At 41.4% G+C, this 24,260-nt stretch overlaps 1 protein-coding gene across 4 annotated transcripts in view; it reads left to right on the top strand.

Moving 5' to 3' along the window:
- Positions 1-24,260, top strand: part of ULK4 (unc-51 like kinase 4) — a 263,268-nt gene that overhangs the window by 60,640 nt on the left and 178,368 nt on the right. For all 4 annotated transcript variants that reach the window (XM_079795341.1, XM_079795342.1, XM_079795339.1 and 1 more), the window contains 8 exons: positions 339-466; positions 8,970-9,100; positions 10,664-10,785; positions 11,414-11,470; positions 17,230-17,281; positions 17,385-17,479; positions 22,825-22,876; positions 22,971-23,115. In XM_079795341.1, coding sequence (XP_079651467.1) covers positions 339-466; positions 8,970-9,100; positions 10,664-10,785; positions 11,414-11,470; positions 17,230-17,281; positions 17,385-17,479; positions 22,825-22,876; positions 22,971-23,115 — 782 coding nt within the window. The remainder of the gene's footprint in view (positions 1-338; positions 467-8,969; positions 9,101-10,663; positions 10,786-11,413; positions 11,471-17,229; positions 17,282-17,384; positions 17,480-22,824; positions 22,877-22,970; positions 23,116-24,260) is intronic.

Raw genomic sequence — 24,260 nt, 5'->3', positions numbered from 1 at the left:
CTTCGAGTGGTTAAGAGGCAGGCTTTGCTGTCCAACTGACCTGGATTTGAATCCAACTTTGTGAATTTGGGCAGATCACTTAACCTTTCAAGATTCATTTTCCTTTTTCAAAATAGGGAGAATATTGTCAACTTTTTATGGCTGGTTTTCAGGTTTAAATGAGATCATACATATTAAAAATTTACTATAGCATCTGGCACAAATTAATAATGCAGAAATGGTAGCTGATATTATTTTATTTCCTGCTTTCTGTTTGGTTATTATAATCCGTTAACCTTGAGAGTTGACTGCCCTATTTATTTCCTGTTTTCTAAAGCAAATGTTAATGTCTTCTACAGGATTTTGTCTCTACAATTATCCGTTTGCTTGACAGCCCCTCAGCTTCCATTCGAGCCAAAGCCTTCCTGGTTCTTTTATATATTTTGATCCATAACCACGAGATGCTGCTGCTCAGCTGCCAAGCAAGGTATGACTTTCTCTGATGACTTCATCAACATCTTCAGATTGGTGCCTGTTTCATTATTTTTTAGCCTCTATGTATCTGGTATTGAATTTTTTTCTCGGTTTTCTCAAGGGTTTAATATTTCATGTGCAGCCTCAGCTTGGAAACCCTGGAGACCAGGGAGGCTGTGAAACTGAAGCAGGTGGTGGGAACTAGCTGGAGTTTCCCAGGTCTGAGGACGATCCAAGGCAGGTGTTGAGGTGGCTCTGGCTTGCGTCTTTGGGAGGTATTCCTGGACCAGGGTCTTGGTGGTAGTTTTCATCATTGTAGGACTCCGGAATGTGCAGTTGCCAGCCCGCAGGACAGCCTGGTGAAGTAGAGGAAGGAGCAGGGCAGGGATCGGGAGTGTTAGGACGGGCAGGTCTCTCACTCTCTGGGCTTCCCCTCCCCGGAGCCGTCCTGCATGTACCCGGTTCTCTTCACGCTCGATGCTTCCAAGTAGCATCTTCTGAACTGTCCAGTCCATATGCACTGTTGAACCCCAGAGAGATCATAAAAACATGGTCTAATATCTATTTCTCAGTCTAGCATTTTAATTATTATAGAATGTGGAGGAGAGCCTGGTGTTGTTGAGATGGATCTTGATTAGGGATTGGCAGACTTTTTCTTGTGAACAGCTGGAGAGTAAATATTTTAGGATTTGTACATCAAGAGGCAAAATTGTGAATATTATGTAAGTACTTACATAACAATAAAGAAAACAAATTGATTATATATGTATATATATAATATAAATAAATAAATAAAATACAGGTATAATGAGAAGAATAGAATTTTTTTCCCCCCGTGGGTGGGGAGGCAGAACATTTTGCTTAATTAGGGGTCAAAGTTAATGTCCCCCTCATCAAAGCAATGACAAGTGTTCATGATAGTGCTGATCTCTAATGTAGTTTTATGATTTCAGAGAGGAAGGGAGAGGGAGAAAGAGCTAGAAACATCAATGATGAGAGAGAATCATTGATTGGCTGCCTCCTGCATGCCCCCCACTTGGGATTGAGCCCACAGCCTGGGCATGTGCCCTGACTGGGAATCTAACCGTGACCTCTTGGTTCATAGGTTGACATGGAACCACTGAGCCATGCCGGCCAGGCATTCCTGTGCTTTTAAAAATAGTATGTCTAGGGATTTTTAGTTATTAAGATGGGGACTTGAGAGGATTGGGGTTGCACCAACTAGGCAGAACTAGAAATCCAAAGTCACTTTTGAATATGGCTCATGGGAATGTGAATAGATCCAACTTTTTGGAAAGTAACTCAGAAACACTTGTGACTATTAACAATACCCATCACTTTGGTTCTAACAGGCCTACCTTTGATACTTAGCTGCTAAAATAGAGGTATGAATTGTTTAGGAAATATGCATGATGGTATCCAATGTAGCATTGTTTCTAGTGGTCAGTATCTGGAAATATAATTCATGTCCATTGATATTGAAATACTTCAACAAATGATGGTATAGCTAAACTAGAAGTCACTGTCTCATTTGATTAACTTGGAGGGATGTTCATGATATATAGGTAAGTTTAAAAAATGAAAGGACAATTAATAGTATATTAACTAGAGGCCTGGCACACGAAATTGTGTGTGGGCACGGTCCCTAGGCCTAGCCTGCGATCAGGGCCATCTTGCCACCAACCACCCTGGTTCCCCCTTCGCCATCCGCTGATGGGAGCCTGATAGCCGGGGGAGGGACTGAGAGGTTGGCTGTTGCTGCCCGCTTGCCGGCCCCACCCCCGCCTCGGGTTGCCCTCTGTGTGTGGGGTGACCAGTGGGGCAGGGGCCTTGGCCTGGCGCCGCCCGCATCCCTCGCCACCCACCCTGGTTCCTGTTCGCCATTGGCGATCGGAGGCTGCTGGCCGGGGAAAGGGACCGAGAGGTGGTCAGTGCACCTTATAGTGACTGGTCAAGCGGTCATTCTGGTCGTTCTGCCGTTATGGTCGCTGGGCTTTTATTATATCGGATTATGAAGTTATTTTTAGAAAACAACAAATAAAAATGGCGAAATTCTTCTACTTGTGTGTATTTGTATAAAATTTTATTTTTAAAAACCTGCATGGAGAGATATACATGCAGGTTATCTGAGGAGGGTGGGATGGGGATATTATGTATCTTAATTCATTTTTAGCCTTATTACAATAAGTACATTTCACTCCTATAATTAAGAAAAATATTTAATGAAGCAACAAACAAACCCCTTAAAACTTAAGTAAATATTAGCAATAGGTACCAGTCAATTTTGAAGGAGAACCCCTAAGGTAGTCAAAGCTCAATTTTTTTAGACTTTGTAGATTAAATTCAGTAATAAAATTACTCCCAGACACACACAGGCAGCCAGTACAGACTATGCAAAGATGGTTTCTATGTGTTCCTTTGTGCTCTGTAGCCCACGTATTGGTTGGTATGCACATAAAATGCAAGATTGAATATAAAAGTATGGAAAAGAGAGGCAGACTCAGGCCAGAGAGATGTTAAAAGTCTCTGTGATGAGTTTATATGGAAAAATGTTCTCCCCTCCTTATTTGTCTCCTGAAACTCCACTTGCCGCTGGAGTTCTGAGCTTACCACGTGCTGCCGTGTGCCTGAGACCCAAAAGCTCACATCAGGAGCCCATGATAACCTTTGCTACATTATGTAGATATTTTTCCTGCTTACCATGGTCACTTTCAGCCTTTTATGGGTTAAATTTCAGCACATTTTTTATGATGTCAGCTCTCAAGTCTTTCTAGCATGGCGGCAGTGAAATGGAGCTGTCAGAATCAGATAAAAATGATGTGATGGCCCCTGAATGTCCACCTATTTCTTCAAATGGCTTCATGCTCATACTGAATATGGCGGGTGATAAAATAGGGTCCTGTGTGTCTCTAGAAATGATAACCCTTTTAGAGGATGAATAGGCTTTTATATCTATTGTATGGGTTTGCTGCGAGCCTGACATGCCAGTGCCTCCTGATGGATTAGGTCTTCCTAGAGGTTTTGCTCCCTCCATAACACTGCTGTTAATATGGTTATGAGTGAAAAAAAAAGAAAAGAACTGCTTTGATCTTAAAAGAACAATTAAAAAAATATTTACCCTATGTGATTGGTTAACTGTGTGGGAAAAAATTATCTTCTCAGCTTACACCATACGAAAGTCAATTCCAGATGGATTAAAGAATTATGTATTAAAAGAAACTATAAACAGCTGGAAGAAAAAATATGTTTAAATATGGGTAAGGATAGCTTTTCTGAGTAGAAACCATAATGAAAGAAACCATAAAAGGAAATTCTGAGAGTTTGGGGCTATATAAAGATCAGATACTTTTATATTTCCCCAAAATCATAAATAAAAAATCTCTTGCTTACAAAATCTGTACATTTTTGCATTATATATAACAATCTATGTACTGTAAAGAGATTTATGAAGATGTGAACAGATATTCAGCCTCATTAGTAATCAAAGAAATGCAAATTGAAATAAGCAAATATTATTTCTACCCATCGTAATATCAAATTAAGACAAGAAACTATCAATATCTTATGTCCAATTGGTGGGACTACTTTTTTGAGGGCATTTCCAAGTGTGTATCAGGAATCCCTCTGATCCAGCAGTCCACTGACATAAATAACCTTGAATTACAGGTTTGTGCATTGGCTGAGGATATCAGGTACCTGGAAGATCTGAACCTGCCTTTTCTTGGTTGCGAGGTTTTCATTAACTTTATTAGATATGGAAGAACTTAGAGGCTCTTCAGAGACTCCCGTGGGTTCTGGTTGCCCCTGTCTGCACTATTTGGCAGCAATCCGATTTTCTCTTGGTAATCATGATCACTCTCATCCTGTAGAGTAACCTTCTTCATTCCCCCAGATGGAATTGTTGTATCCTCTGGTGGGAACTTTCCTTCCTGGGAACCAGTCCAGCGGAGCTCAGGGTCATGGAGGCAGGAAGAAAAACCCTGGGAGCGGGCTAATAGATGTAATAGTGACAGGTGGTCACTCCCACTTCTACCCCGTGGTTACCAGACCCGTGTTTAGACTGTGGAAGAGACAAAAGCGTATGTTTTGCTTGCTGATTCACAACATATGCTTCATTGTTGTGAGATGGAGCCCAACTTTGCATTGTGTTTCCCAGTTGGCACCGTGACTGAGTTGTCAGGAAGCCATTTCTTCTTTCAGGCAAGCTAGGCTCTTCTGAAGGAATACCTGCAAGATGAGTGAATTTCATGGGCCGGAGCATGTTACCACTTCTCTTGCTATCAATAGGTTCCTTGATCAGGTATCTCTTTATGTTGATTACCATGATAGTAAATGAGTTAGTTATTAAGTCTATACTTAGTGGTGCTAAGCCTTGTGCAATGGAAATTCCAAAAAAAATATGTTTCTTTTGGAACCCTGTGGAATATATAAATCTTTTAGGAATTTGATGAAGTATACAAATATCCCTCTGTGACTATAGATATCTAGAAAATTGTGGTCCACTTAGTTTATTTATTTGTTACTGTTGTTACACATATGTACTTACAATTCCACGTATAAGATAATGTATTGCTTTAAAAAAACAACAAAAATAAAATAATGTATAGCGTTAGGATTTTTTCGTTATTACATCTCATAAAATATATTTAAACAGTCCACGTGCACCTTTTTAAACTGCTTTATTGAAGTGTCACCACAGAGTCTGACATCAGTTCCTTGCGTTTGTTCTGCGTCCCCGATACAGTATTTCAGAGAATATCTTCTCCTTTTGCATTTAAATGGTCTCCGAGATAGCACTTTTTCACCACTGTATGATGCTTTCACTGAAAGTTTTATCGGAACAAGTTCTTTTTTAACAGTAGACAGTTGTCTTAGGCATATTTTTTTTGTTTATTTGTAATCTACACAATTTGATGTGATGATATACTAAGTGGATATGTATTTTATTCAGCACTCCTCATTGTTGTTTTTTTGAGGTGGGAAGGTTTGGCTGACTAGCCTAACTAACCTTTACCAGAAACTAGACGTCTACTGTCTTCTTTCTTGAAGTCTCCCTCCTGGGCAGTGTGGCCACTCTTTCTGGTTTTCTTCATTCCTCACCAGTCGCTCATTCTCCATTTCTCTTGCTGGCCCTTTTTCCTCTGTTAGCTTGTGTCGTAGTGGTTCCAAGGCCCAGACCCGAGCCTTGTACTCCCCGGTGACCTCATTTAGTTCAATGACCTTAAACATCATCTGCTCAAGGAGCACTTTCACATTAATGCCACCAGCCCAGACCTTCCCCGTGAACTCAGACTTGCACATCAGCTGCCAACACGCCATCGACATGTCTCTGTCTAATAATGGCTTTTCTGCCACAGGCTTGTTATTCCAGTGATCTTCACCCATCTCAATCAGTGGCAGCTCTGTTCTCTCCCTGTTGGTCAGCTGCTTGGAGTTACTCTTGGTTTCTTTCTTTCTTTCATGTCCAATCAATAGCAAGTCTAATTACTTATACCTTACGAAGACATCCAGTATCTCGTCAGTTCATACCCTTCCCACACTACCATCACAGTTTCTCCCCTGAGCGGTTACAGTTGCCTCCTAACTGGTCTTCCCGTGTTTCTGTGGTCTGTTCTCACAGTCTCCAGAGTGCTGACTTGAACCACAGATCAGGTCAGGCCACTCCTCCCTTTTGGGGGTAAAATGCAAGGTTCTTACCACGGCCTACAAGGCCTTACAAGGGCTAGAGCCTGGTTTGCTCTCTGATCTCTTCCTTCACTGAGCTCCAGCCACATAAGAACACACCACTCATGGCCTTGCCTTTGGAAATTGTATGTGCCTCCCGACTGCCTGGAACGTGTGGCCCTCGCTTTGACATATTCCCGACCTCTGTTTACAGGACTTCCTACCAGAGGGCCTTCTCTGACCTGTGACTAATTGTCTTACTCTTCTTTAATCTTTGCTATAAGGCTTATCATCACCTTATCTATTTTCCTAGGTATTTATTTGTTAATTGCCTATTTCTTCCCCCTTGAATTTGCATTCCATGAGCTGAATACCCATCCACTAGAAAAATGCTCAGCACGCAGTAGACACTGCAAATATTCATTAAATGAATGGATGAGATGTCATCATTCTTGTTGTCACTGAGCTCATTTCACGATAGGCACTGCCCTGGGGTAGGTACTAGAGGGATAAACAAGTATAGGACATGGCACGTTTGGCCACAGAAGCATGGAGATATAGCAGGAGGACATTCTAGAAGGCAGGGAGGGAAGCATACAGGTGGATGTATGTGGAATGAGCGTAAGGATTCCTTTAGAGACGGGAGTAAGAAAATTGTGGTCCAGTTAGTGGGAATGAATCCTGGAGGAAAACGGGTGTGGGGGGTGGGGAGTAGATTGGGAAACACAATCCTGGGGAGAAATTTTATTAAAGGCAATGGAGGCAAAAAAAGAAGGGATCTTATTTATTTCAGGTCTACTTGGATTACTGTTCAGATTGTTGATCTTTTTAACTTGATACCCTTGTAGGACACCAAGAAATATCATGTGCAGTTTGGCTATAGAGCAATTGTAAAGTGTTTATGGATACTATGCTCAAATGTTCCCATATTTTATTCCCTTCGTAGACTGTGCATTCTTTTAGTAACTAATGTTCCCTTGTCAGTAAAGTGAATTTATTCTATAGCTTGTGTAAACACATTCTGTAATGGGAAGGCATTGGGGAGAGCATCCCAGAAGGAAGAAATGGAGCATCATTCTAGAGTTCGTTTCATATTGTTACGGATCCCATCAGTCTTTTATTTCTCCCAGCAGAGCCCATGGATATTTCCTTACGTGTTAACAGCCTGTACTAGTGTTTGAAAACTATTCGAGTAGCTTTTGCCTTAAAGATATTTTAAACTACGGTAATTAAGCTGCACATTATTAAATTTTGTCATAGATCATTTAAATTTCAGAGAAAAATATGCCTCCTTATAGACAAGTGAGAATTTACTTTTTTATACTCCGCAAATTTTGGATTTCACTTATGAAATAGTGGAGTCCTATTTCTTTGGTTTACTCATTAATCAAGAAGTTTTGTGGTCAGATTCTTTAAGCAGTACTGATACATTTCTGCTGATTTAGGCACATTTTCTCTGCAGTTGACCAATGTCATATATTCGTTAGAGTGTGGCTTGGGCTGTCATCTGCAACTAGAACAGAGGATGCTAACCGGCTTACATGGCACTTAAGATTTTTGATTTGGTTTTATCCTCATGTGTTCACACATAAGGCTCCAAATAATAATAAGCAGAAAGGCAAAACCATGAATAAATCTGCTAAGAGAGCCACAAGGATTCTAAGGGTTAAGATTTCAGTACCCTTTACGTGTATTTATTACGTGTGAACCACCTCTTTGCAGTTGGCAGTGGGAGCTGCTTGGAAGTTCTCCCTGAGAAGTAGCAGTTGGCTGGGAAGAGTGCGAGAACAGAGCCGGGAGATGGATGACGGCCAGGGAGGCCAGCAAGGGAGCCGCTGCACAGGGGCCTCGGCCTGATGCAGTCAGCGGGCTCTGCGCCTTTAGAGCGTTGAGGGGAACGGGAAGACGACGGGTGGGTCCAGCAAAGGGGATGGATTTGGGCCTGAAACTTGTAAACAGCAGCCTAAGTCTCTAGAGCGATGGCCCAGTATGATCCCGCATGCTGGGGTGGACACAGTCGGTTCAGAAATTGATATTAAAGGGATGCCAGTGGTTTGAAGAAGAAATAAGTTTATTAAAAGGCAGATATCATAAAACTACTGGACAAAAGGACGTGTGAAACCCGGTGATGGAACGAAACTCTTTCTTTGGCTTTATGTACACGATTTCCAAAAGGAACTGGAATTCATGCAGTTGGCCCGAGGTCCCAAGCAAGTTGCATACGTTGAATACTGATGGCAAAGTGCAGGCAACTTGTGGTTCTACTTTGAATCTTCGAAACTCCAAGAACCGTCTTCTGTCCAGATGCCTTTGCTTGCCTTTCACTATCACCTGGGGAATGCAGTTTCTTTTCATGGGCCAAGGGCAGGTGACGTCATCAGGGCCCTGTCTTGTCATACCCTGGCAGAGATACCAGCTGTCTTACTTTTTTCTGCATAAACGTGAGGTTTTTCTGAGGCCAAATTGGGCTACGCCTGACATGTTGCTACCAATCTGAATGTCAACATGACTGGGTCTGCCTGCCCCCTGGAGACAGTGCCGTGGCGGCATCTTCAGACAGATGCCATCAACTCTTTTTTTTTTTTAAAATATATTTTATTGGTTTTTTACAGAGAGGAAGGGAGAGGGATAGAGAGTTAGAAACATCGATGAGAGAGAAACATCAATCAGCTGCCTCCTGCACCGCCCCCCTCTGGGGATGTGCCCGCAACCAAGGCACATGCCCTTGACCGGAATCGAACCTGGGACCCTCCAGTCTGCAGGCCGACGCTCCATCCACTGAGCCAAACCGGCTAGGGCGCCATCAACTCTCTTATCCTGAGAGGTGACCTGTCGCACTCCTCTGTTTGCAGACTGGTGATGTACATCGAGAGAGACAGCAGGAAGACCTCCCCGGGCAAGGAGCAGAGCGGCAACGAGTACCTGTCCAGGTGCCTGGACCTCCTCATCCGCCACATCGTGCAGGAAGCGCCGCGCCTCCTGGGTAAACCGCAGTCTCCTCCGCGGGCCCCTTGCTGCTCCCCTTGCTGTGACTTGGCTTTTCGGCGTCGCCCCCTTTTTATTCCCACTGGTGTGTCATTGCAGGCGAGTGACGGACACTCTGCCTTGAATGTGTAGTTTCAAGATCTCCACGTGCCTTACCTGTTTTCCTAGTTATTTTGCATCAGTGAGGTGACTAAGGCAGGAGCCCGCTAAAGGTTATGTTGGGGTGTCATCTATGGTAAATGGGTGGTTTTGAAAAATAAATAAAAGAAAAGCATTTTAATTGCTCAAAATTGGACTTATATTCTTATTTTGGGTAGCCTTGCTCAAATTTCTCTCTGCTTAAAAAACTTACTCTTTTAGATGAGAACCACAGATTTATTTATTGTTCAAAGGACTTAGGAATGCATAAACATTAACATTTAATATTCAAGGCTTTCAATATTAAAATTTAAAATTTTCTATAGTTTGAAAAATATCTAATAATGATTTGCAAAAGATGTTTATTACAACGAATCCCTTATTTCATTGTTATTTGCAGAAATTAAGATCTAAGGGATGTTTACATTTAGTTTAAATTCCATTCCATGCTTTTGCAGCTGATGTAGCATGAAACCAGGAATGTTTATTGCTAAATTGATCCCACCCATTATGGTAAAATAGACTCTGAAATTCATGATATGAAGTCAGAGTAATGGAAATACCTTCATGGCTGAACGATATGCCTCTTTGCTTCTTACTGATACTTTGGGAGATTTTTTAATATATTTTTAAATATATTTTATTGATTTTTTACAGAGAGGAAGGGAGAGGTATAGAAAGTTAGAAACATCGATGAGAGAGAAACATCAATTCAGCTGCCTCCTGCACATTGCCCCCTGGGGATGTGCCCGCAACCAAGGTACATACCCTTGACCGGGATCGAACCTGGGACCCTTCAGTCCGCAGGCTGACGCTCTATCCACTGAGCCAAACTGGTTAGGGCTGGGAGATTTTTTGCCTGTTAATGACTGAAAATAGAGCATTTCAAAATTTATTTTGGATTGTAACCTTTCTTTAATCTTCAGTCTGAAGGCTTTGTGAGTCTAGTTTCTTACTGCTAGACTCATTCTGTTTAAGATACGATAAGGTTCAAATATCCACAATACAAGTTTTATTTATTATTGGACTGATCAATGAGAAGTTTTATGAATTGATCTGTTTTTATTTCCATCTATTCTATTATTAGAAATTGTGATCTATAATCTATTCACTTATCATCTTTAATATTTTTTTTTGTTTACCAAAGTAATAGGCGCTTATGCTTGAAATTAGGAAAACACACACACAAAAAAGAAAGGAAAATTATTTCTAAAACCCCCACTCTACCATGCTATTTATAAACTCAGATTTCTAGGTGAGAGATTTAGAAGCCACAGCTTTTTGTTATAGTCTCAGTATTTGTAAGTAATATCTCAGCTTCTGTCCACTTCATTTATTGTAGAGGTTCATTCCCTCAGCAATCTTATTAGTTTTCCAGCCATGACCGGTGGTCCCTGAGTATCCGTGATCTTCACCTCTGCAGGTGACATTCTTGCCGCCCTGGCTAATGTGTCTGGTCGTAAACACCCGTCAACAGTTCAGGCGAAGCAGCTGAAGCTGTGTCTCCCCCTGATGCCCGTGGTGCTTCACCTCGTCACCTCCCAGGTATGATCTTATCCAGAGGAAAATAATATGACTGCGACTCCCTTCTTTTTTAAGAAAATATGTGTTGTTTTTTTAAAATAAATTTTTAAAATTGATTTTTTACAGAGATAAAGGGAGAGGGATAGAGAGTTAGAAACATTGATGAGAAAGAAACATCGATCAGCTGCCTCCTGTCCACCCCCTACTGGGGATGTGCCCGCAACCAAGGTACATGCCCTTGACCGGAATCGAACCTGGGACCCTTCAGTCTGCAGGCCGACGCTCTATCCACTGAGAAATATGTTTTTATTGTTTTTTTGTTTGTTTGTTTGTTTTTTAGAGAGAGAGGAAGGGAGAGGGAGAGAGAGATAGAAACATCAATGAGAGAAAATCATTGATTGGCTGCCTCCCGCATTCCCCCTACTGGGGATCGAGCCCACAACCCTGGCATATGCCCTGATGGGGAATCGAACCAGCATCCTCTTGGTTCATGGGTTGACTTTCAACTACTGAGCCACACCAGCAGGGCTGTGACTCACCTTCTTTGTAAACTGGAGCTGAGAAACGCCAACTCAGACAAAACATGTTCATTTTTTTCCCCTTGTACATGACCTTCAGGATCTAATCTATGGAAACTCTCACCGCACAGGTATTTCGACCTCGAGTTGTAACGGAAGAGTTCCTTTTCAGTTACGGAACCATTCTTGTGAGTAACAATGCATTTTTCATGTCCCTAATAAAAATGTGGCTGTCTCTACTGTTGGTGGAATTTGGTGTCAGAATGAGATAATTAAAAAATTCTCATGGTATTTATTTGTCTCTAGGGAAGCAACCTTTTTCTGTTTTTATCTGTTGACTGTAATAAAATTTGACATTTGGAGAAAAATACATTTTCTCCTGATAATGTATGTTGTTCACAGACAGCCCCAAGTAGGGGAAGTAAGTCCATAGCAAACACTTTTATCCACTTTGGTATTACACGTTATGAGAAAATGTTAAATAATAAAACTGGTGAAAAGGGAATGCTGGGGATATATTGTCATTATTATTTACATTGGCTTACCTTGCCCAGTCATGCGCAGTCACTTTTTATGATGGCACTTCTCTAAGTTAAGCTTAATTTAACTTTTTCTTTAATTTGGATGAGATGGGTAGCAATGAGAAACAAATCAGTGTGCTGTCTTTCATTCCAGTTTTTTCTCACAAAAAATACTCTTTGTGTTCAGATTGTGGCCCGTGAATTATGCTATCTTTTGCCCTTGCCTGGCAGAGTTACAGTGTGTATCCTCCATAAAATGGGGAGCTTTTTAGAGGGAAAGCTAAGCATTTTTTGTCACGCAGCTCCTCCAGTTTTGCTTTGATGTTTATAATGAACACTGAACTGAGATTTTTCAAAATGCTGCAGAGGTGTCTGTTAAATGAAGCAAACATCTCAAGGTTATTATTGTGTTGTTGTTTTTTTTAATAAAAAAAGTATTGTCACCCACAATTGAGAATATAACTTTCTAGAAGGTCCATCTTAGGGTGAAGAATGATGTTTTGAAGTACAGATGTTGAGTGCAGGTCACTGACTTGTAGTAAGAAGTGTGTGTAGGCAATGCAGTGGGGTCCTTTTGTGCTCAGTTTCAAATCTTTATCACCCTAGCGCCCCGAATCCAAATTCTACAAAGTACATAATTTTTGTTATACACTCATAAGTTTGCAAATTCTTAGAACTTTGTTTACCACCTTCTTTAATTTGCTCTTCAATCTGCTTCTATGTACAATATGGGTATCATTGTAGCATGACTATAGTTCTGTATTTATAATCCCATTGCACTCCATATCAGTGCGTGAAAATAGTAATTTCCCTTGTGGAGCCCACCTTGGGATATTTTGGCCCAGTGTTTGTTTGGGACAGGTGTAACTGTCCCTGTGTTCATTCTCTTATTTTATTCTCAAGGGTAGTACTTTTCTCTGCCTACATTCACTAAGTACACTTTAGTTTTCAGAGAACTACCAAGTGTCTCCAACATAAAGGTCTTTATGGACCTTCGGGAATTACATGTGTTTTAGGGGAGAACTCATCTCCATGTAATTCAGAAACAAGGGAGGAGACACAATGAGGAAAGGTCTCCTAACCTTCTCTCAGATGTGGGTGTACTCTATGAGGGTGGGGGGTATTCTGTAGGGGCTTCTTCATGGAGGCCCTTTTAAGGAATGGAAAATAACTTACTTGGCCCTACCTGGTTGGCTCAGTGGATAGAGCGTCACCGGTCTACAGACTGAAGGGTCCCAGGTTCGATTCTGGTCAAGGGCACATGCCCAGGTTATGGGCTCGATTCCCATTAGGGGGCATGCAAGGAGGCAGCTGATCAATGATTCTCTCTCATCATTGATGTTTCTATCTCTCTCTCCCTCTCCCCTCCTCTCAGAAATCAATAAAAATATATTAAAAAATAAGAAAGTAACTTACTTGGTTCAAGGATAATTATGATATTGAAAAATTTTTATCAGTTTTTTTCCTTATAATGTCACTCAAGTAGAGGGAGGTTAGGTCAATAAAAGGTCTTTTGGCTCTCTTCAGGATATTTTCCTAGATGAGATCTGGGCCATTCCCAGAATTCTTTTGTTATTTCTCTTATCACACCTGTTATCTGGCCTTAGCTGTGTGTTGGCACTGATGAAATACTAGTAAAAGGGAGAGAAGTAGTAACTCAAAAGACCTGGATTTAGTTACCCACACAGTTCTGTGCACGTTATTATGAGCCATTGAAGTTGGATGTTGCTTTTAGAAGTTGATTCCTAATCTATCCAGAAGACGCCAGAGATATTATTCAAGGCAGTAGTGACCTACTGATACCAGGAGGCACAGTCAACTCCTCCTATGTCTCAGAGCCCCTTAGAAATTCACAGTGCTGGTTAGCAAACCTCCTGAGTTTTCTGCTTTAAGAGTGTTCTTTTTAATTTTGTTTAAATAACAGTTTCCTAAACTTGTTTGAGAGGCTTTGTTTGGGCTGCACAGCTATAAATATCTGTAGCCCAGTCCTTAGAATGACTTTGTGAAACTATCCTGAGCACAATGTGTCTCTGTCTTGGCGGCATGTTCCATTCATGTTCGGGAAGCATCATGTTCGGGAAGCCTTGCTGGTCTATCTGTAGATAAATAACGTTTTCTGTATTTTTCAAGATTTATCTGGTTGAGTAGCTACTGTATGTACTATGGCAGGTCTATTATCTTTTCATATTTTAAAAATATGCCTTAATTTGAAGTATTCAAACTTGGTTGACCTTTTGTAACTATCCAGTAGCAGCGACTTGCTGCCAAGAACTTTCTAGGCTTCTGCTACAGCAGCTCTGCAGGAGCTGTTGGCCTGCCTCAGGTGGGTGTGGAGACGGCAGTCAAGGTTGGTGTGATCTCCCCCATTAAAAGGGTCCTAAAGGAGCAGGCTGGAGGGGGCTTTGGCATTGTGCTTCCCATTGGCTTCCATTTCTATACTGGTACCAGCACATGGTTTGCCTCTTTGATCTGTGGACATCTTTTATTTTTTAGGTAGAAAAATTTAGGATACTTCTTATATATGGAGGCATGAGTATAGGAATTAACCTCCCCCTGCCCCCAAGTAATATGAAGTTTTGGTCTTCTTATATTTAAAAGAGGTTAGTATTTGGGGGGAAAAAAAATTGGCAGGATACTTGTAAACCATTATTAAGTTTTCAAAGGCTCCAGGCAAAAGAGGGCTATACAGCTGATAATTGTTGTTTTCACTTCTTATTGACAGAAGCAGTGTGTCATCATACTTGTTTTCCTCTTCAGTAAAATAATGTACCTAAGGATACTGTTAGCAGTAAAGCATCTGCGCAGGTGCGATGGGGAAATTCCATGGTGAATACTGTAGTTTTTTGGGCCTCCATTGAATTGGGCTGGGAAACAGGAGGTGATGACATTGAGGAAATATGTTCGGGAACTCATGATGTGTACTAACCTAATGTTCACTGTGTTTCTCTTGTCCTTTTGAAGATGCTCTTGATTAATGAGCTGAGGAAGAGAACTTGGTTGTGTTTGTTCTTAAGTTCTGGCCTCACTAGTTTATAAAAGAGTCATGGTTGTGTGGTGGTTTTACCATAGTTTTCTACAAAAAGGCATCACAATCCAAATTTTCAAATAAGAGAGGAAAAAGAAATGATAACATTATTTTGATAGATTTTCATGCAAGAATATAATTATAAACTCCATCATTCATGAATCTTTACTTAGCCTGGCACTGAGATAGTTATTCAAGGAAAAGACATACTTCCTGCCTTCTGCACATTCTTATTTTAAGTGAATGTTGCTTTGTTGATTGATTTTTTTACTTCAGCTGCAGTAAATAAAGCAGAATGCAATCTTATATTTGAAAAGAATATACTATATAATTATTCATTGCCAAACAAATGTTCTTGTTATGAGTTTTTTCTCCCTTTTCTACAAACCTTGAATTCATATACTCAATTTGCTACAGGAACTTATTTTCAGCCTCTTCGAAGTAGTACTAAATTATATTGAATGGCACTGCCTGCCCTGGAGCCATAGCTTTCCATTTTTCCCTTTAGATGGCGCCATTTTCTGCCTTGCACTCCTTCACCCAATGAGCCCATCTGTGAGGAGGCGTTCATCCTTTTAGCTCCTCTGCTAGAACTCGCAGCTTTGAAGCTTGCACCATCAGAAAGTAGCTTGTGTTTACCCCTGTGCTGTGACGCAGACTTCATGTACAGATTTCTTGGTCATTGCCCCTCATTCCTCAGAATCTTCATCGGGCCACTGTCAGTCTCTTCATGCTGCACCTGGTACCATTCTTGGAGAATTGGATATCCCTATGGAGGGCCCTCCAACATTCAGCCTCTCAGCTCCCCTCCACCTTCCTGTCTTTCCCTTCCACAGCAGCCTACACCCATGAACTTACTTTCAGCATTACACTGTCTGGCCACCACTCCTAATTTTCAGTGCCTCTGCTCCCCATCTCCAACAGCTCTTGGGTTCCTCTGAGACTTCAATTGGTCTTGCCACTCTCCACTCACCATCCTTCCTTCTCATGACCCAACAGCTGCATTTGGTCTTTACTCAATTTAGGGTTTCCTAGAGTTCCAGCCCCTTCCCTGCCGTGGATTCACCTGTACCTCCCTTTCCTCCATTTTCTCCATTGTCCTCCTCTGGCAGAGCCTAATCCTGGTTCGATTCAGTTCTCCATGTATCCACCCCTGCTTTGAGGGGCTAAATGTAGCTAGAGAAGAACACCATGCGAGTAGCTCGTCTCACTTTAAATTTATGACTGCTCATCTCACATGTACCCTCCCTGCAGACTGGTGCATCTAGCTCACTTTCCTGTTTTTATGTACCTGCACGCTCACCTACGTGACCCTTTACAAGTTCCCTCTCGCCTTGAATCTCCAGTGCCTCCTACTCTGTCCTCACTGCCACCTGAGTAATTCCCACCACACTAAGAAGGAAGAAGAAGAAACATATCAAGACATTAAAATTGGTAAATCAATGAAACATTAAGTAGGGACTTAAACAGGGTAGGTATAAGGAAGAAAAAAAGTTAAAAGAAGTCAGAGTACTCTGATGGACATTTAGAAAGAAAAAATTAACACACATGCATGGTTAGAAAATTCCAGCAGTGCAGAAAGGCAGGAAATGAAAAGTGAAAACACGCCACCCGATCTCAGCATTTCCCTTCCCCAAAGGGAACCTCTGCCAGCGGTTTCCTTTTTGTTCACATCTGTATTTGTGCTTTACCTCTGGGTTCTTCTAAAATTGTACAGGAAAGATCATGGCATAAACACAGTTCAGACTTATCTTACTTAGTAAACCACAGACATTTGGGTAGTTTTAAGTCAAAAGACGTCTCTACTGGTGAGTGAGTGTGGCTGCTATTGGGAATGGTTATGTATCAGTTGGATTACCTTCACTCTTGCAGGTTGTCCTTTCTGGACTTATCTTGCTATTGAATTTATTCCAACATTAAGTCTCATCGATGGTGATTGGGATCTTTAAAAATGATGATAGTTAATAATGTATATATACTGTTTCAGATGATCATATTTTAAAATGATGATTATGGTGTTCATAATTTGTGTATAGTATTTAATGCCTTCCACGAGTTGTTTCATTAAGAATGGTAGGTGGTGCCCTAACTGGTTTGGCTCAGTGGATAGAGCGTCGGCCTGCGGACTGAAAGGCCCCAGGTTCAATTCCGGTCAAGGGCATGTACCTTGGTTGCGGGCACATCCCCGGTGGGAGGTGTGCAGGAGGCAGCTGATCGATGTTTTTCTCCCATCGATGTTTCTAACTCTCTATCCCTCTCTCTTCCTCTCTGTAAAAAATCAATAAAATATATTTAAAAAAAAGAAAAGAATGGTAGGTGGTTTGGGGGACAAATTGTTATCTATGTTTTATTTCAGAGTTATTTTGAAATCCCCACTTACTAGTATTTTTATTTTTCACAGAGTCATATTAAGTCGATAGACTCAGGAGAAACTAACATAGAAGGAGCCATAGGTGAGTAGACCATAGAGACATTTTACATCCTTGACTGAGGTACTTTGATATTGTGATTTTGAACATGTAAACAAACACCTGCAATAATTACCTGTATTTCTAGGACTGATGGCATCAGAAGAATTTATCAAGATCACGTTGTCGGCTTTTGAAGCAATAATACAGTATCCTGTTTCACTGAAGGACTATTGCTCTACGGTCAGTCCTGGCAGCTTTTAAAAAATACGCTTTTTCATTTACTTGGGAATTCTGCATATTGTAGAAATCTGAGTATATGCATATGTCATGATTTATTTACTTTTGATAGACATTAGGTTGTACCTAGTTTTTGGCATTTACAAATATTGATGGATATTCTTGTTCATGTGTTTTGCTCTGCATAAGCATGCACTACTTTTAGGGTACATACTTAGGAATGGGATCAGTGGGTCTAAGACAGTGGTCGGTAAACTCACTAGTCAACAGAGCCAAATATCAACAGTATAACGATTGAAATTTCTTTTGAGAGCCAAATTTTTTAAACTTAAACTTCTTCTAACACCACTTCTTCAAAATAGACTCGCCCAGGCCGTGGTATTTTGTGGAAGAGCCACACTCAAGGGGCCAAAGAGCCGCATGTGGCTCGTGAGCCGCAGTTTGCCAACCACGGGTCTAGGATATCTGTAAACTCAGCTGGTGCACAAAATACTGTAGTGTTCTCCAAAGAGGTGGGGCCAGTTTACATTGACTCGGCAGTGCGGTACCTGACCTCCTCATCCTTTTCAACTCTTGTTACTTCACACTTTGTAATGGATGGGTATCTAGCAGTATTTCGCAATAGTTTTAAATGTTTGTATGATCAAGACTGCTAATGAGGCTGAGTAGTTTTTCAAGTGTTTCTTGGCCATTTGGGAGTACTCTTATATGAAGTGCTTGTTCAAGTCCTTGTTTTAATTTCAGAGAGAGGAAGGGAGAGGCAGAAGAGAGAGAAACATGAATGAGAGAGAATCATTGATCATCCTCCTCCTGCATGCTCCCTACTGGGGATTGAGCCCACAACCCGGGCATGTGCCTTGACCGGGAATCAAACCATGGCCTCCAGGTTCATTGGTCAATGCTCAACCACTGAGCCATGCTGGCCTGGCTTTTTAAAATCTTTATTGTTGAAAGTATTACAAATGTCCCCTTTTGCCCCCATGGATCCTTGTCCCCTTTTACGATTTTTTTTTTGGAGGCGAGGATGGGGAGGGCCTTTGGTTCTCTGTAGATGCAGTACGATTTAGCTAAATGTGAACCTGCTTTTATTTATCCTGCTTAGCATTCTCTGTGCCTCTTGAATCTGGATTGTCCTTTTTCATAATTTCTGGGAAATTCTCAGTTATCATCTCTGCCTATTCTCTCTTTCCTTTGCTCCGTCTTCTTCAGCTACTCAGGTCACGTGTACATTAAACTTTCTCACTGTATTTATATATATTCCATCATTTTTCTCTCTTAGGGTTATATTCTGGATAACTTTGTTTATATTTTGGATAATTCTGTTTCTGTCTTCCATGTCCAGTGTGGTAGTGAATATAGCCATTTAGTTTTTAATTTTGATTATTTTTCATGTGTAGAAGTTTTGTTATTGTTAGAAATTCTGCTTATCTGTTTTTTTTCCTATATTTTTTATAATTTTCTGTTCCCTATGCATATTTCCTAGTCTGTGATGTATTTACTCACATTTGTTAGATGTATTTGTTTTACACTATTTATGATCATTCCAGTATCAGGAGACTGTGAGGTGCTGTGGTGTCCATCATATCTTGTTTGTGTACAAATCGTCTTGTGTTCTCGGAGACCTTCTTTACATTCACTGCTTGTTGGCCAGGGCCTTCCTGGGAGCCATGTGTGGATGTTCCCTCCTCCAAGAGGCTTCTGGCTTGTCCTGGGCTCTGTCAGTCAGGGCTCCTTAGACGAAGGTCATTTGCATCCCTTTTGCAAGTCCCTGAGACTGGAGTCTGAGATCCCAACTTCCTAGGGCAGCCTTCTCAGCATTTCCCTGGTGTGGGAGCCTATGTGGAGGGGTGGTCTCTGGATCTGGTTCCCCTTACTCTGAGAGTGTAATCCCCGCTCCTCGGTGCCCGGCCCAGGGTAGGAGACTCACAGAACTCCGCATGCGGGAAGACCTGGGCTCAGCCTCCATCTCTCGCCCTAGCGGGCCCTCCCAGAGCCCTGTGTTTGCACTATTGGTAAGTGCCTCCAGGGCAGTCAATACCTGGTGCTAAGATAATTGGATACAAATGCTCAGACTGAGAAGGAGTTCAGCTCATCTCTCTGGTTAAAGGTTTCATTCAGAAATTGGTCTGAAAGTTTCCCCGTTGTCTTTTCAGATCTTCCGTATTTTTAAGGTTTTGTTCTTTTATATTTTATCTGGCATTTTAAAATTGTTTTCAGTGAGAGAGTTAATCCAAATAATACCCACCATTAGCAGAAACGCGGTTTGTTATGATCACTTTCTGAGTAATGATTTCTCAGTCTTCCATTGAGATAGTGTTTGCTTAAGCGTTGCTTATTGATTGTTTTCTCTAATGAGCAATAACCCCATGGATAATTTTTGTGATCTAGTAGTTCCAAATACCTGTACTTACATTTAAATAGACACTCAGTAGTTTATTTTCTAATCATGAGATGCTATCATAATCCTTGAAACTACAGTGTGTATTATGATAGGAATGGTGTCATTGCAACTTATGGGCTTCATAAAAGAATTCTTAATGCTGTAACTCATGGGAAATCCTCTAATTACCACTTCTGGAGCATGACTGGGATACATGAAATTGAGGATTCAGCATCCCAAGGAGCATAACATTGTTTGAAATGTTAGCACAAACTGTGTTCAAGGCCGCTGATCAATACTTGTTATATAGAAGTGGTTGCGTGCATTTAATTCTCGCTGAGCACAAGTGCTTAACTCAGATTTTCCCAGAGTTTAGACTACTTAGTGCTTCAGAGTTGGAAATCATCAGTGTGGCCTACAGAGCAGTTAGAAATACCATAATCATTTGATTTGTACAGAGAATTTGTTCCATTCATGGGGGTTCCAAAATATGTTATGGTAGCAACGGGAAAAATAAAGGTGATTCTTTATTAGAAAATTCTGGTGGTAATATACATAAGTGGCCTAAAATATATTTCAAATCATTTAACTTAAAACAATAAACTAAACCATAATATCTTTTATTATTATTATTATTATTATTATTATTATTATTATTATTATAAAGAGCCTGCCTTTTTGTAAGTTTTTAAGTCTTTGGGGGTGAAATCAAGATGTCAGCATCCCTGTTTTCCTTTTGGAGGCTCTAAGGGGAAAATCTGTTTCCTGGCCTTTTCTAGCTTCTAGGGGCTGCCTTCATTCCTTGGCTCATGGCTCCTTCTTCCATCTTCCAAGCTGGCAGCACAGCATCTTCACATCTCTTCCTCTTTTTTTAAAAAAATACATTTTATTGATTTTTTACAGAGAGGAAGGGAGAGTGATAGAGAGTTAGAAACATCGATGAGAAAGAAACATCGATCAGCTGCCTCCTGCACACCTCCTACTGGGGATGTGCCCGCAACCCAGGTACATGCCCTTGACTGGAATCGAACCCGGGACCTTTCAGTCCGCAGGCCCACGCTCTATCCACTGAGCCAAACCGGTTAGGGCCACATCTCTTCTTATAAGGACCCTTGCTCGTTCATTGGGTTCACCTGTGTAATCCAGAATGAACACCTCAAATCAAAACTCTTAATTTAATCCCATCTGTAAAATCCCTTTTGCTGTGTACGGTAACAAATCAGCAGGTTTCAGGGATGTGGACGTCTGTCCGTCAGCATTCTGTCTATCACAGATTCCTGTTTTTATCAATGGCCTCATAACTAGAATTATTTTGGTGCTCAGAGTATAGCAGATTTGGTCAGTGTAAAAAACCCTTTCAAGTTGGCTCATGTGTCCTTGTGAGAAAGGCCATCATTTTTTGAGCTATTCTGTACTTTCTGGCACAACGCGGTATTTTTGGCTCAGCTTGTAACTTACCCTGGCCTGGCCCTGGAATCAGTCTTTTCTCTGAGGAGCCCTTGGTTCCCTTCGGTGGGAAATGGCATTAGAGACCATACTCAGGGGACTAAGGTGCTATTTCCTGAGATGTCTTAGCTTCCAGGCCTTTCCAAATTTATTGTCTTAGAGTTCTGGCTGGGAAGTATATATGTATATACATCTATGAACACACACATGTAACCCACTCATATGCACACTTATATACATGTATGTATATACATGTACTAGTATATATATTGAAATCATGTATTCACACCAGGGTCTTCAAATCTAGTCCATCCCCACATAGTTCTCTCTTGCCTTCCCCCATTCCATATTTGCATGTCCCTTCTTCTTTTGTAAAAATTCTGGTTTCTTAGCAACATTAGCCTATTTTCTTAATTGCTTAATCCTAATACATCTAAAATGATTACAGAATTGCTTCACCTAAACCAGTACAGAAACACACCTAATGGAATGAACTGAGATAAATGAGCCGTTAGTGTGAGATGTTATGTTTATCTGGCTGGCTCTCCTCAGCAGGCTGTGTTTACTGTTTGCTGCAGCTGTTCGTTTCAGAGGCTACTATCCCCTCTGAGGTCCCGGTTCTTGTCTCTCCTCCTGTCCTTGGGTCTCCGTGAGAATTCCTTCTTAAATAAAGCCCGTGCCTTAGCTCTGTCAGTTACCATCCTGCGTTATTGTATAGGAGGAGCCGTGCTGATGTGGTGGGCAAGGTGTGGTGAGCTTTGCTTGTGCGGGGCATCATTTCATTGGTTTGGGCAGCCAGGTGGTGGTGTTGGGCTGTGAATAGTTTCTCTGCCTTTTTATCAGTGTAGGCAGGAATTTTGTTTGTTGCCAAAACAGTTCATCAAATGAGATAGTAGGTTTCAAAATTAGACCATGGGAGTGATTTGTCCTTTCTTCATTGTCCATTTTTATTTGAGGGGAGGGAAAGCTTATTTTGGAGATTTCAAACCATATTTGATTGTGCTCTGTCTGATATTACTAGGAAATCATAGAGTTGTTTTGTATAGTGGATATACATCTTCTGTATCTATTTATAAAAATAACCAGGATTAACTTGTCATCACTCTTTGATGTATTTCACAAAACATGAAGATTATACATCTCTTTTTCCCCCCAACATTTTGATCGTTGTTTATCTTCAACTTGAGTAATGATCACCAGCTCATATATACATTAATTTGGTGGTTTAATGTCAACCCATGCCAATCAGATTTTGCATTAAATACTAAAGTTCTTTTCATGAACCCCGAAGGTTTTGATGATCGTAATGTCATTTTGACCTGGGGACTTTTTCAGTTACGTGAGCTTGATGGTTTATTAAATGTCATGCAGACTTTAGATCCAGGATAAATTTAGCTGTTGCCTTTTTTTCCACACCTTTGATTAGTGATTCTGTCAGTGGACAAATAAACATAGATAGTGGTTGTTATCAAGTCTCTGTGTACGGAGGTCTGAACCGAGTCTTGAATACCTTTTCTTGTAGGTTGTTGATTATATCCTGCCACCCTTGGTCTCCTTGGTTCAAAGCCAGAATGGTAAGTGACCACATCTCCCAGAATTCCATCGGTTACACATTCGGTTCCATTCCATCTCCATGGAGTCACGCTCTCGGCGTTCTTTCTTTTCAAGTGGAGTGGAGGCTCTTCAGCTTGCGGTTGCTCTCAGAAACCACATCTCTGCTGGTGAACCAGGAGGGCGGGGATGGCAAGGAGGCTGCGCCCATCGACTCCAACAGCAACCTTCTGGCTCTCATTAGAGATGTCCTCCTTCCCCAGTGAGTACCGTGCTCTGCACTCGCCCAGAGCGGTGTGGGCCACTCAGGATGCCGCGGCCAGACGAGGGGCACCACTGGCCTTGGGGGCTCCCTGTCCTCACATTCATGTCCACGTGCTTATGTGCTCACCGTAAGGAGGTTAGGACCAGAGGCAGTAACTGTTACACAATAACTGTTACACAGGAGAATCTCCGTCCAAGTTGAAAAATATCCATTTAGAGGTTCTCCTGTTTCCTACAGACTCTGAGGTTATGCAGAGGTAAAGGTGTTTATGGCTGGGTGGAGGTGGGGGGCCGGCAGTGAGGTTTATTACTCAAGGTCAACATGATAAGACTACTGGAAGATGAAATTGGGACTTTCCAGGGCCCTGCTCAGAAATGATGGAGATGGAAATCTTCCTTCCCCCCAAACTCTTGTAATGGAAATTAAGTTTAGATGCAGATAGGGAGTGGTGGAATAAGTAATGTAGGAATTATCAGAAAGAGGTTATCTTTTTCCTTTTTACTCCATTACTCATAGCACACACACAGTAGGATGATTACAGAGATCTGAGCTCACGTTGTTTTGTGCAGGAGCATTCTATAAGGCTTGCAGCCCGGGAGCAGCAGGCTGCCCCTCTGGCTGAGGTGTGCAGCAGGCTACACCACCTAGGTTTGTGTAGGTGCACTCCGATGTGCGCACAGTGACAAAATCACCTAAGGACGCATTTTTCAGAGTGTATCCCGCCATTGAGGGGCACATGGCTGTGTGTGACAGTGTGTGAATGGCATGTACTTATGTGGGTAAATATAAGCTTAGAGCTTTGTGTCATGGGATTAATGCTTTTGGTGCCATCTTACACTTACAAACTGGTTATACATAATCATAAACATCTTCCTGACAAACGCCTAATAATGAGACTTTTGTGCCAAGTGTGATTTTTAAAAGATGTCTTCTGGCTAGCTGCTATCTGGCAGCCTGTAGGGAAGCATTTCTCAGGACCTGCGCTGTCCCCCGATAGTGGGGAGGGGTTTCCTCCAACAGGACTGCCCAGTTTAGTAACAGCTGTTAACACGGATGTGAATTTGCAGTAAAATCTCTTCATATCTGAAGTTTGCCCGCTTTGGGAGCAGTTTGTAAAATAAAAAGCAGTAAGTCTATAATTT

The sequence above is a fragment of the Cnephaeus nilssonii genome (genome assembly GCF_951640355.1).
Source record: "Cnephaeus nilssonii genome assembly, chromosome: 17".
Lineage (NCBI taxonomy): Eukaryota > Metazoa > Chordata > Mammalia > Chiroptera > Vespertilionidae > Cnephaeus > Cnephaeus nilssonii.
Note: the sequence above shows the minus strand (reverse complement) of the source record. Positions and strands in the feature narration are given on the sequence as shown.